The sequence below is a fragment of the Geotrypetes seraphini genome, chromosome 11 (assembly GCF_902459505.1).
Source record: "Geotrypetes seraphini chromosome 11, aGeoSer1.1, whole genome shotgun sequence".
NCBI lineage: Eukaryota > Metazoa > Chordata > Amphibia > Gymnophiona > Dermophiidae > Geotrypetes > Geotrypetes seraphini.
In genome coordinates this window covers 118,737,843-118,749,979 of record NC_047094.1, presented here as the reverse complement: position 1 = coordinate 118,749,979, position 12,137 = coordinate 118,737,843, and the positions used below count along the sequence as shown (strand labels likewise).

At 42.1% G+C, this 12,137-nt stretch overlaps 1 protein-coding gene across 4 annotated transcripts in view; it reads left to right on the top strand.

Annotated features, from left to right (window-relative positions):
- Nucleotides 1-12,137, top strand: part of PLTP (phospholipid transfer protein) — a 31,559-nt gene that overhangs the window by 15,957 nt on the left and 3,465 nt on the right. For all 4 annotated transcript variants that reach the window (XM_033914407.1, XM_033914409.1, XM_033914411.1 and 1 more), the window contains 7 exons: nt 67-130; nt 2,608-2,699; nt 6,247-6,423; nt 7,428-7,487; nt 7,647-7,811; nt 9,007-9,074; nt 11,302-11,344. In XM_033914407.1, coding sequence (XP_033770298.1) covers nt 67-130; nt 2,608-2,699; nt 6,247-6,423; nt 7,428-7,487; nt 7,647-7,811; nt 9,007-9,074; nt 11,302-11,344 — 669 coding nt within the window. The remainder of the gene's footprint in view (nt 1-66; nt 131-2,607; nt 2,700-6,246; nt 6,424-7,427; nt 7,488-7,646; nt 7,812-9,006; nt 9,075-11,301; nt 11,345-12,137) is intronic.

Below are 12,137 nucleotides of genomic sequence, written 5' to 3'. Positions count from 1 at the left end.
TGTTGCCCCCATGCCCTTCTGCTCCCCACTTCGGTCCTTTAACTTAGGCTGGGCCTTTTCTTTCAGATCTGTCCATTGCTGAACCACGCAGGGCTGGTGCTGCTCAATTCTGTTCTGAACACTGTACCTGGTGAGTGACTCCCCCCTCATAAATGAATTCAGTATCGGACTGGCTGAAGTAGTGAAGGAATGGCTCTGTTGGAAATAATCTTCCAGTTGTGGGGAACAAAGCAGGATTACTAGACAATCCGGGAAAACCCAGACATGTCCTTTTAGACGACTGTTTCACGTTTATGAGGTGTTTATACACTGCCTATCAAGGGTTATCTAAGCGGTTTTACACTCAGGTACTCGAGCATTTTGGGTGCCCGGATGGACTTTCCAAATCCCAGTAGTTTTGTACGGGTTTTGGAAAGCCCCGGCAATGTCTGGAGGGCCTCTGAGCATGAGCAGATGACGTCGCCTGCATCCACGCACGCCTAGAGACCCTTCAGACACAGCCCAGAGGTCGGAAAAGAAAGACGAGGTAGAATGGGATGGGGCTGGGAGCAGAATGGGGTGGAGCGAGGTCATGTGTCCGGGTTTCTCCGTGGGAAAAATCTGATAACCCTATCCTTATGAAATGCATAGACTTAAAGGGCTACTTAATTTTGTTCCTATTTTCCAGTGTTCAGATGAACACACACCTGATGGGTAGCCAGTGCTGGGGTACTGATAGGACCAATAGCCTTTGATAGCAATTTTAGTTCACGGCACCAGTGGCTGCAGCAGACACTGAAGGCTTAGTAATGCCTAGATTTCAATATAAGAGTCCTAAGCTTTGATAGACTAAACTGTATTTATACAAATGTCTAATCCCAACAGTAAACACGCACTCGCTGTAGACTCTGCTGCTTGGAGCAAGGTGGCATGGTTCACCTTGATCCTGGAATGACTAACCCTGGCTCCTGCCTTCAGTAATGAGATGAGGAGCACTTGGAGGGTCTCTTAAAATAAGAGAAAAATCCTCAGGGTTGTTGCAAATGAAAGTTCATAGTGGCAGGATTCCAGCATTGTTTCCAATTAAACTGGACCAGAAAGAAAGAAGTTTAAAGAGGACCTAGTCCCGGTGGTGTCGTAAAGGGGATGTGGGGGGGTGCAGATCGCCCTGGGTGTCAAGTCAGTGGGGGTTCTGGCACCTCTCCGCCCTGCCACTCTCGCACCATCCCTCCCCTCACCCTGTACCTCCATATTATCTTCCCTAGCACGAGCAACTTCTGCCTGTTGCTCTTGCCAGCCTGGTTCCCCCCTGAATCACTTCCGGGTCACGGGGCCAGGAAATGACATCGGAGGGAAATCCAATGCTGACGCGAGGAGCATGCTACAGAAGCCACTCGCGTTGGCAAAGATATGGGAGGGAGAGCACAAGTGTGGAATGGGGGCGGAAGAAGCGGGAGAGGGTGCAGAAGGAGTGGGGGGCAGGAGGACACAGGGGGCATATGCGTTTGGCTTCACCGCCCTTTACTGTGCTACTGCCTAGTCCAGGGGTGGGCAACTCCGGTCCTCGAGGGCCGGAAACCAGTTGGGTTTTCAGGATTTCCCCAATGAATGTGTCCCCCGTGTCCTCCAGTGCCCACCCCTGACCTAGTCCCACCTTCAGAGCATAGACATATAATGGCAAATGGTTTATTTTATTTACTTTACCACTTTTCCTTTAATATAACAAAGCAGTTTGCAATACCAGCTAAAAGAAACAGAAAGGAACTCCGTTGTATTATAGTAAAGAAGAGATAAAAAGATAAAAGTAGGTATGCTCGGTTGCTCCAAACACAGGTCTTCTAAGTCTCGTGTTTTTTTTTTTTTTTTTTTACAATGTGCTGATAACTTAGGGCCCCTTTTATCAAGCTTTGCTTAGAGGCTTTCAGTGCGAGCCGCATGGTGAATGCTCCAATGCTCATAGAATTCCTATAAGCCCTGGAGCGCTTGCCTTGCCGGCCCGCGCTAAAAACCTCTAAGCGCAGCTTGATAAAAGGAGGGAGGGGTTTAATTAAGAAATCAACATTCTTCAATGAAATGGGGACAGAGAGGTGGCTGCCTCCAATTCCTAGGGCCACGGATGCTAATAAGGTGAGGTGGGCGATATGAGACCGCTTAGAGCGAGATCCAGAGGGGGGGGGGGCATTGGCGATGCTTCTGTACTTTGCTTGTGCTTCTAGAAAAGTTTGAAATCATGGAAAAAGAGGGAATAGCCTACCAGTGGCATAAGGGGGAGGGGACAGACCTTACCTCCTCGCCACCCCCCACTCCTTCCCTTCTACATGTGTGCCTTCAATACCCCCCCCTAAATGCATCTAGCTTTTTGGGGCATCAGCAGCAGCTCTAACCTACTCCTTGTGCCAGCCTTGGCGCTCCCCTCTGATGTCACTTCCGGGTCCCGCAATGAGGAAGTGACATCAGAAAAAGAGCCAACACTGGCACGAGCAGCAAGTTAGAGACGCCTCCCACCCTCATTACGCCACTGTAGCCTACAAAAGCATGAAATGCTGTGGCACGATCCAGGATTTCTTCCTGTGAATCGTCCAATGTCGTCATGAGCTGTCATATGACAAATGTCTTTTCTGGTGACAGTGAGGAAGGCTGTAGACAATCACACTGGCATTGATTATGCTCTGCTGAGCGATCCTGATGTTACATATGACACTCTGGATATGAATTTCAAGGTTGGTTATTTATGCTTTCTTATTTATTGCTTGTTCATAGAGGAAATGTTATGGTTTATTAATTTTGTATTTTTTTTTTTACTTTATAAAGTAAAAAGCATCTCTAAACATCTTAATGCACTCCTTAGTCATGTCAAAAATTGACTACTGTAACGCTTTGTATAAGGGAATAACTCTAAAAGAAATACGCAGACTACAAATCCTACAAAATACGGCAATAAAAATAATCACTAAAAGGAAAAAAATTTGACACTGTGATTCCCCTTCTGAAGGAAAAACACTGGTTACCTGTTAGCCATAGAATTACATATAAAATAACTTTACTGTCACATACAATTTTAACGAACAAAGCGCCTGCATTTTTAGAAAAATTCTTAATCCCTTATACTCCTATAAAATCTTTAAGATCAGAAGAGAAATCACTCCTCTTAGTCCCCTCTCTAAGAGTCATCTACTCTAGGAGAGACACAATCTTTTCCGTCACGGCCCCCCAAATCTGGAATTCGCTCCCAACTAATATAAGGGAAGAAAAATTACTCGATAAGTTTAAAAGTCTCCTGTAAAGCTGGCTTTTTAAGGATGCTTTTAACTGAGTTATGCTTATTTTTATGTCCCCATGATACTCGTTAAAGTAATAGTAAGGTCTATAAGCGAAAATTGAGCGGGTAACCTTTCCCCCATCCTTTTGTTTCATTACCTTTTTGATTTGATTTACAAATTGTATTTAATCCTTTTTTTATTTCTCCCTTTTGTGTTTGTCTGGCACACAGGTGTGTGAATTGTCTAGTTTGTCTTTTTCTTTTCACCCCAATTTTACTAGTGCTTGTAAATTGCATTGAATTAAGATTTTGCGATCAAAATCAAAACTTTATTAAACTTGAAACTTGATAATTTTCACAATAATTATCACAAGCATTAACTTGTTACAGAAATACAGAGTCAGGTACAATAGTTTCTCCTCAAAAGAAAGAAGATGAAGGAATACCACAGAAAGAACCCTTGGACGTTTCCACTTTATTAGAGCAATCGGATAGAGAAATGGCTACCCCAGCCACTCTCTTATTGACTGTGGCTTTGGCCCCAGACAAGGATTGGATTCTTAAACTTTTCTTTAAAAATAGGGCCAAGGACTTTTTGGGGTTTCATATCCAGATATTTCCTGATGTCTCGAGAGAGACTCAGAAGAGAAGAAGGGAATTCTTAATGTTAAAAACCAGGAGTGACTCAAATAGGGGGTTTATTTTTTCTTAGGTATCCTTGTAAATGTGTCATAAGATACCGTTCCTTGAAATATGTATTTGTAGATCCAGCTCACTCGACTACTTTCCTTTCTGCGAAACGTCTTGAGTCTGTAGAACCATCTGTACCATTGTGATAATAATAATTAGCTCACCTCTCAGTAGTAGTTTAAGTGATTTTTCTTGTTAAAACGTTTTACTTTAATTTAATTTCTACTCTTATCGTTAATCTTGGATCTTAATTTGAGGACTAGTGTGTGATTAAGTTAGGATGTATACTTTCTTTATTATTTTGAATTGCTTTCAGGTTTGAGAGTAAATAATATTATTATGTTTTCTTGATCTCACTTTCTGTACAAGATGATATGCTTGACAATAAATGTGTAAATTTTATAAATAAATAAATAAAATAAAAATAAAAAAAAGTACAATATTTTCAAAGCAAAGAGGATTGCCAAACCAAGTAAAAGAAGAATTTTGTCGTTTCATCAGTTTTGAGTTCTTAACATCCAAAAAACTTCAAAGTTGCTCAGGAACAAAGAAAACATATTTGTCCTAGCATATCGAATTAAACATTTACAGGGGTAACTTAACTTCCTGCCTCATACTAAAAACAACTTTCAAGTTTCTTTATTTTTGGTATATCGTCTACCAAAATATATGTCTAGACGGTGTACATTATAAAAGAATATAGGAAACAATTAAAATAAGTAAATAAAAGCAATAATTTATCAAATATTAAAAATACTGGACAAATTCAGATTGACATACATGAAACGGAAGGAAAGTAGGGGAGGGAGAGGTTGTTTAAAATACATCGAAGTAAAATTAATTTTAAAAAAAGGACGGTAAATGAGGGGTGGTAAAGACATTAGGAAGGGAATCACTTCAGAAGAAGTATTAGATGTTTCAAAGCTACACATGAATCAGGGAATTAAAAGGCGGAGGCTGATGCTAAAGAGTAAAAGCATCTTTACAGAGGAAAGTTTTAAGTTTGGTTTTAAATTTTCCAAGGGAGTTCTCTAATCGAATGTCTAGTGGAAGGGCATTCCACAGAGAGGGGGCGGTTATGTTAACAATCCTATCTAACTTTTTTTCTTAAAGCCCCAAACTTTTAAAGCAGCGTTCTGCATAGTTTGTAATCATTTCAGATTTCCTTTTGACGTTCCCAAATACACAATGTTACAGTAATCTAACTTTGAGATTATTAAAGCATGAAGAAGGGTGTGCAAATATTTCTCCTGGAATAGTCCTCTTATGTCCTCAAAGCTCTCAATGAGTAAAATCCCTTTTTTTAATGACATCTGACACTTGTTTACAGTACGGACAGTCATGACATGACCGATTACTCACCAATCAATAGGTCAATGTAGCCCAGACAGCACAGCAGAGGAAGCCTAGGGTTTGGGAAGGAAGGTTGATGGTATTGCTACTACGATTTGTCATTTCTATAGCGCTGAAAGGCGTACATAGTGTTGTACATCTAACATGTAATAGACATGTAAATGCAGCAACATGAACCCGAAAAACAACTCTGAGTAACCAAGCAGTCACAGGGACTGTCCTCAATGCTGGATGCTTAAGCTCCGAGTTGTTTTTCATGCTCATGTTTTTATTGAGAAGATGCTGCATTTGAAAGACTGCAACTGGGTTAGATTTGTCCAAGTTTATTTAAAATTTGATATAAAGTCGCTTTTCCAAAATTTCAAAGCGATGTACATTAAAAAAAAAAATGGGTCAGACAAACAATTTATTGGGAGAAACGCTGACTTCAAACGAGAGGACATGCCACAAAGTTGTTCAGGCTCCTGCTACAGGCTGTTGAGCTGAAACACAGGCCCTTGTCGAGTCAATAAGAAGCTACAGGTTTTAATAAGGTGCCGTTTGACTTCTTAGACGCCTCTGCTATTGTTTTTACCGCTGTTGTTTGTTGTGGAGTGTTTGTTCCTCTCTTTTTGAGGTGTGAAAGTGCACCATTTACTCGCTCACATGCGCACCTGCCTTTTAACGACATAAAGTGATGGTGCCAAAATGTTGGCATTCAAGTGTGGACTTACACTCTATTCCATAATGGAATATGGGCTTTAAGATGCAGTTATAGAATTTAACGCTTGGCATCCTGCATTTTGGCGCCCAGATTTGAGCAATCTTTATAGAATTGCCCCTGTAGTTTCAAACCAAATCCCCAAAATAGCCTTCCATCACTGCCCTGCGCCTACCCCTTCCGAATGTCTCTTTTTAATGAGATTTGAATTATGCAGATATGCATGTTGTAAAAAAATATGTCTCTCTGATATCTCCACACCCAGGGAATGTTTTTCCATCTGAAAAATGAGAATGACACACTCCCAAACCTTGCAGTCTCGCCAGTGATAAAGGAACAAGACAGGATGGTCTATGTCGGCCTGTCCGAATATTTCTTTGACTCTGCCATTTATGCTTATTACAAAGCTGATGTCTTGAAGATCAACATTACTGAAGAAAAGGTGAGGAGCTCACAAGAGGGGAAGCCATTGCTTGCCCTGGATCGGTAGCATGGAATGTTGCTACTCTTTGAGGATTCCACATGGAATGTTGCTACTCTTTAGTTTTGGCCAGGTACTAGCGACCTGGATTGGCCACCGTGAGAACGGGCTACTGGGATTGATGGAACCATTAGTCTGACCCAGTAAGGCTATTCTTATGATGTTATACTTCCAATCATATTAATACATGTAAATGATTTATGATCCTCATATATGTAAGGAAGTCATAGACCTGATGAGGTCAGGTATTCCAAGAAAGGGAGAGGATCTATGGGCTGTTCAATAGAACTTGTTTAATCTGAACATCTCTGCATGAGGAGGTCACTTTCAAAAGCATTTTACCCATTTTGTTTGATTATCTAAAAAGTGTGCTCCCTCAGAGCAGCTAAAAGAGGATGGAACAACTCTAAAAAGCTAAAGCGGTTAGGGCCCTTCAGTTTGGAGAAGAGATGATTGCAGAGAGATACGACAAGAGGTCAATAAAATCCTGAGTGGAGTGGAATGAGTAAATGCTCGTCAATTTAACCCTCCGCCACAAAGATTACAGGGCAAACCTTGAGATTACACAGTAGCACATTTGAAACAAATAGGAGAAAATCTCTTTTTTTTTTTTTCATGCAGCACGTATTTAAGCTACAGTAAAAGCAACTGGGTTTTAAAAAGGTTTGTACAAATTTTGGGAGGAAAAATCCATAAACTGTTAAGTTATATCTGCAGAGCAGTTCTTCAGTGGCATATTCTGCCATCATAAATGTGAATGTGGGGAGAGGTGAACCAGAGATGTAACAAGAGAGAAGCGGTCACAGCCCTCCTTAGGTCAAAGGACAAGAATATACTAGAAAGTGAAAGCTAAGTCTTCCACATGTTGCATTCAGACACTTTGGTTGTATGTATTTCTGCTTGTTCAATTATCAAGGAAACAATTTCATGTCGGATTTATTCCTCATAATTTCTTCCTTATTCAGATGCCAAAGGATCTGGAGCTCTTATTGAGGACAACATATTTTGGGAACATCTTGCTACTGGTAAGAAGTCTTTGATGGAGGAGGAAAGCAGTGGGCTATGAGGAAGTCCCCGGCCCCAGTCTTTTAGTTTCTTAACCACATCCCTCGTTGACTTCTTTGTCCTGGTCAGCCAAGTTCAGGAACACATTCCCTTTATTATGTTCTTTCTGTTTATCGCAGAAACCAGAGATAGCCAGTGCTCCCCTGAAACTCGAATTCCAGGTGTCCTCGCCACCTCGTTTCATCATCAAGCCACAGAGCACCACAATCTCCGTCACTGCCACTGCGGACATCTTCTTGGTGCCCACAGACCTACCACCAGAGCAACTGTCCAGCATAACCATGGTACAAGGACTTGGGGGGAATTCTATGTATAGTGCCAAAAGTTAGGCACCACAGAGAGCTTTGCTGAGCCCCTATTCTATAAAGGCAGCCATTTTGTAATATTGTGCCTTACGTTTTGGAACACCCCTGTCCTGCCTATGCTGCTCCCATGGGTATGCCCCTTTCCTGATGTGTGCGAGAACAGTTGGCACGACTGATGGAGAAGCGCGCACAGGGAAGATTTGTGCACAACCCGTAATTGGTGCTAATAATCCACAGGCAAGAGTCTAATGAAGACAACTGGCACATGGATCTTGAATTCAATCACATATTCCAGGGCCCACCTTTGGGTAGCCTATGTAGAATCCGTGTCTATAATATGTTGCTCACACAAGAACTGGGAGTAGGTTCTCAACAGCAGCCCAGTATTCAGGGCCCACAGGCTATTACTCACATTGAAAGAAGCGTCTACTTACATGTAGCAGTTAGACAGAATTTTTAATTAACTGAGATTGGAAGAACAGTAAAAACAAAAAAAAAACTGTGGAGTGACAATGTTCCTAAATGGACTTTATTTGAAAGTGCCAAAGGTACACTGAATTCATCCACATAAAATAATTTCATCCACATAAAAGCCTTAAAGGACCTAGTCCACTAAGGATACAGGACCCCCCAACACGGTCCGCGTTTCGACAAAAAGTCTCACTTCCGACTCACCACGCAATTGTTTCCCACATACTCACCTTTATAGGACCCCCAGGGACCCCTGAAGAAGACTTTTTGTTGAAACGCGGACCGTGTTGGGTCCTGTATCCCTAGCGGACTAGGTCCTTTAAGGCTCTTATGTGGATGATTTATTTTTATGTGGATGAAATTATTTTATGTGGATGATTTCAGTGTACCTTTGGAACTTTGACACTTTCAAATAAAGTCCATTTAGGAACATCGTCACTCCACAGAGTGTTTTTTTGGTTTTCTCTGGATTTTCTTCTTTGTGGATATTTTGGGATCAATTCCTTTTGTTTTTTGGAAGAACAGTAAAGCAGATTCTGTAAAATAAATTAAATACAACTTTTTTTTAGTTATGATTTATCAGATTGATTTGGGTCCTTCGGTTGCACAAAGTCTAAGAGATGTGTTGGAGGGAGAGGAGGACAGAAGGATGGGAGGATGGTCTTTCAGAAGCTGAAATGAGGTCTTTGGTGTTTCCATGCAGGAACTAAAACTTGGTGCCAAGGTTTTAATGAAAGGAAAGAAACTGCAAGTGCAGCTGGATGTAAAACGGTAAGAAGATGACGACTGTGTCATAGTTCTCATACTGTAGTTCTGTAAATGGAATATTGTATTGTGTCTTCGTCCTCTTACCTTGTGAACTGCCTAGAACTCTTTGGGTGTTGGTGCTATAGAAAAATAAAGTTATTATTATTATTATAACTCCATGTGGGGAAGCAAGAGCTGATACCTACTGTACAGTATCACAAATCTACAAGGGTCAATTGAAAAGTTTCCGGCCAGATTAAAAATACATTTTTGGAGGGGGAAATGAGATTTGTTTTCAACATAGTCTCCTTTTAACTCAATACATTTAATGCTCCCACGTTTTTCCAGACCTTTCATGCCTTTAGTAAAATACAAAACGTCTAAACTAGAAAAATAGCTATTTTACAGCATCGATGACCACAGAATCCAAAGAAAATTTAAGAACATAAGAAGTTGCCACCACTGGGTCAGACCATTGGTCCATCGCGCCCAGCGGTCCGCTCTCGCGGCGGCCCGTCAGGTCTATGACGTTCCTGTCCGTTTCTGTAACCTACCTCTTCTTTTTATCTGTAACCCTCAATCCCCTTTTCTTTTAGGAACTTGTCTAAACCTTCCTTGAAACCCTGCAATGTGCTCTGGCCTATCACAACCTCCGGAAGCGCGTTCCATGTGTCCACCACCCTCTGGGTAAAAAAGAACCTCCTAGCATTTGTTCTAAACCTGTCCCCTCTCAATTTCTCCGAGTGACCCCTTGTGTTAGTGGTTCCCCACAGTCTGAAAAATCTGTCCCGGTCCACTTTCTCTATGCCCCTCAGGATTTTGAAGGTTTCTATCATGTCTCCTCTAAGTCTTCGCTTTTCCAGGGAGAAGAGCCCCAGCATCTTCAACCTGTCAGCATACGAATAGTTTTCCATACCTTTTATCAATTTAGTTGCTCTCCTCTGGACCCCCTCGAGTACTGCCATGTCCTTCTTGAGGTACGGCGACCAGTACTGGACACAGTACTCCAGATGTGGGCGCACCATTTCACGATACAGCGGCATGATGACTTCCTTCGTCCTGGTCGTGATACCCTTTTTAATGATACCCAACATTCTGTTCGCTTTCTTTGAGGCCATTGCGCACTGAGTTGATGCTTTCAATGTTGAGTCCACCATCACCCCCAGGTCTCTTTCAAGGTTGCTTACCCCTAGCAGTGATCCCCCCATTTTGTAGCTTGAACATCGGGTTCTTCTTCCCTACATGCATGACCTTACATTTCTCTATATTAAAACTCATTTGCCATTTTTTTTTGCCCACTCTTCCAGTCTTGTTAGGTCTCTTTGCAGGACCTCACAGTCTTCCGCATTTCTAACCCTGCTGCAAAGCTTGGTGTCATCAGCAAATTTGATAACCTCACATGTCGTCCCCGTCTCCAGGTCGTTGATGAATATATTGAACAGGATTGGTCCCAGCACAGACAGCCATTTTTTTCAGGTTCAGAAACAGACAGGAGTCGCACAGGGCCAAATCCGGAGAGTATGGTGGATGGAGAATTAATTCAAACCACTATTCATACAATTTCGCATATACAACAATTTCTGGTAGTCATAAAGAAGACCATATGAAAATAAAAATTTAAGAACATGCTAGCCATACTGGTCCATCTATCTCAGTCTCCTGTTTCCACCAGTGGCCAATCCAGGCCACAGTATGACAGAAACCCAAATAGTAGCAACATTCCATGCTACTAATCCCAAGGCAAGCAGTGGTTTTCCACCATGTCTGCCTCAATAGCAGACTATGGACTTTTCCTCATATTCTTGCGGGAAAAATCCCACCTTTCTAAAACTGGATTTTTTTTCTATTTATTTGGCATACATAGATACATGTTAAAGATGTGCAAATTTAAATGGTGAATAGGGCTTCTAAAATAATGGCCTAAAGCAACAAAATGCTATAATGGTTTTTCTGGGAATACCTCCATTCGACTCTGAACAATTAAGTATTGTCCACACCATAGCCACCAGTAATTTAAGGAGTTAAGGTAGCAACTGCTCTCAACAGATGCTTGAGGCACTGTATTCTGAGCATGCAAACCAAAGTGCAGGAGTGAGTATACAAACCAGCCAGTTTTCATTTGAATGCTAACTTATTATTTAATTGTAGCAGTAACGGTTAAATGTCACTGAAAATTAGAGGTTAGTCTCAAATAGGCAATATAACCGACCAGGAGTCGGGTCTCTGTATTCACATTCTCTTTATCTTCCAGGTTCCGAATGTACTCAAATCAGTCGGCTCTGGAATCTCTTGCCGTGAGTACTTTGTTACTTAGGGACATTTCAGATGTTTAGTGTAGGGTTTCCCAAACCTTTACGAGAAAGTAGAGAATGACATGGTGATTGTTTTCATCGATAAGCCACAGCAAACCCTCAAAAGTGGGGAAAAATTTGGCCCGTTTGCTGCGGGTTCAGGAACAAGGCTTTTCACCAGCCTGCGGGAGTACTTAAAGGGCCTTGTTTCCACAGTAGAGGATGACTGCCGCAAGTTGCCTCCCTTCCTGGCCAGCAGCCCCCCCCCTCATAATCATAGGACAAACGGCAAAAAAAAAATAAAAAAAAGCGCAGCTGTCTTACCAGATTGGCCCCTTTGCGCCTTCTGCCCCAGGACTACCAGCATCTTAGAAGGTTAATTGACCAGAGGCAACATCGTAGGCCTGCTCTGGGACCTTCCTCCAGCTGAGTAGCTCCTTCCGATGTAACTTCTGGCAAAACCGGAACAGATAGGGAAAATACTTAAGAGTACCTGATTACGGTTCATAGACAAAATCGCGCCGACAACTGAGCGCAAGGTTGACGGTGCGCCGAAGAAAAGCACTATTTTAAAGGGTTCCGACGGGGGGTGTTGGTGGGGAACCCCCCTATTTTACTTAACAGACATCGCGCTGGCGTTGTGGGGGGGTTTGGGGGGTTGTAACCCCCCTCATTAAACTTGAAACCAAACTTTTTGCCTGTTTTTTTAGGGAAAAAGTTCAGTTTTAAGTATAATGTGGGGGGTTACAACCTCCCAAACCCCCCACAACGCCAGCGCAATGTCTGTTAAGTAAAG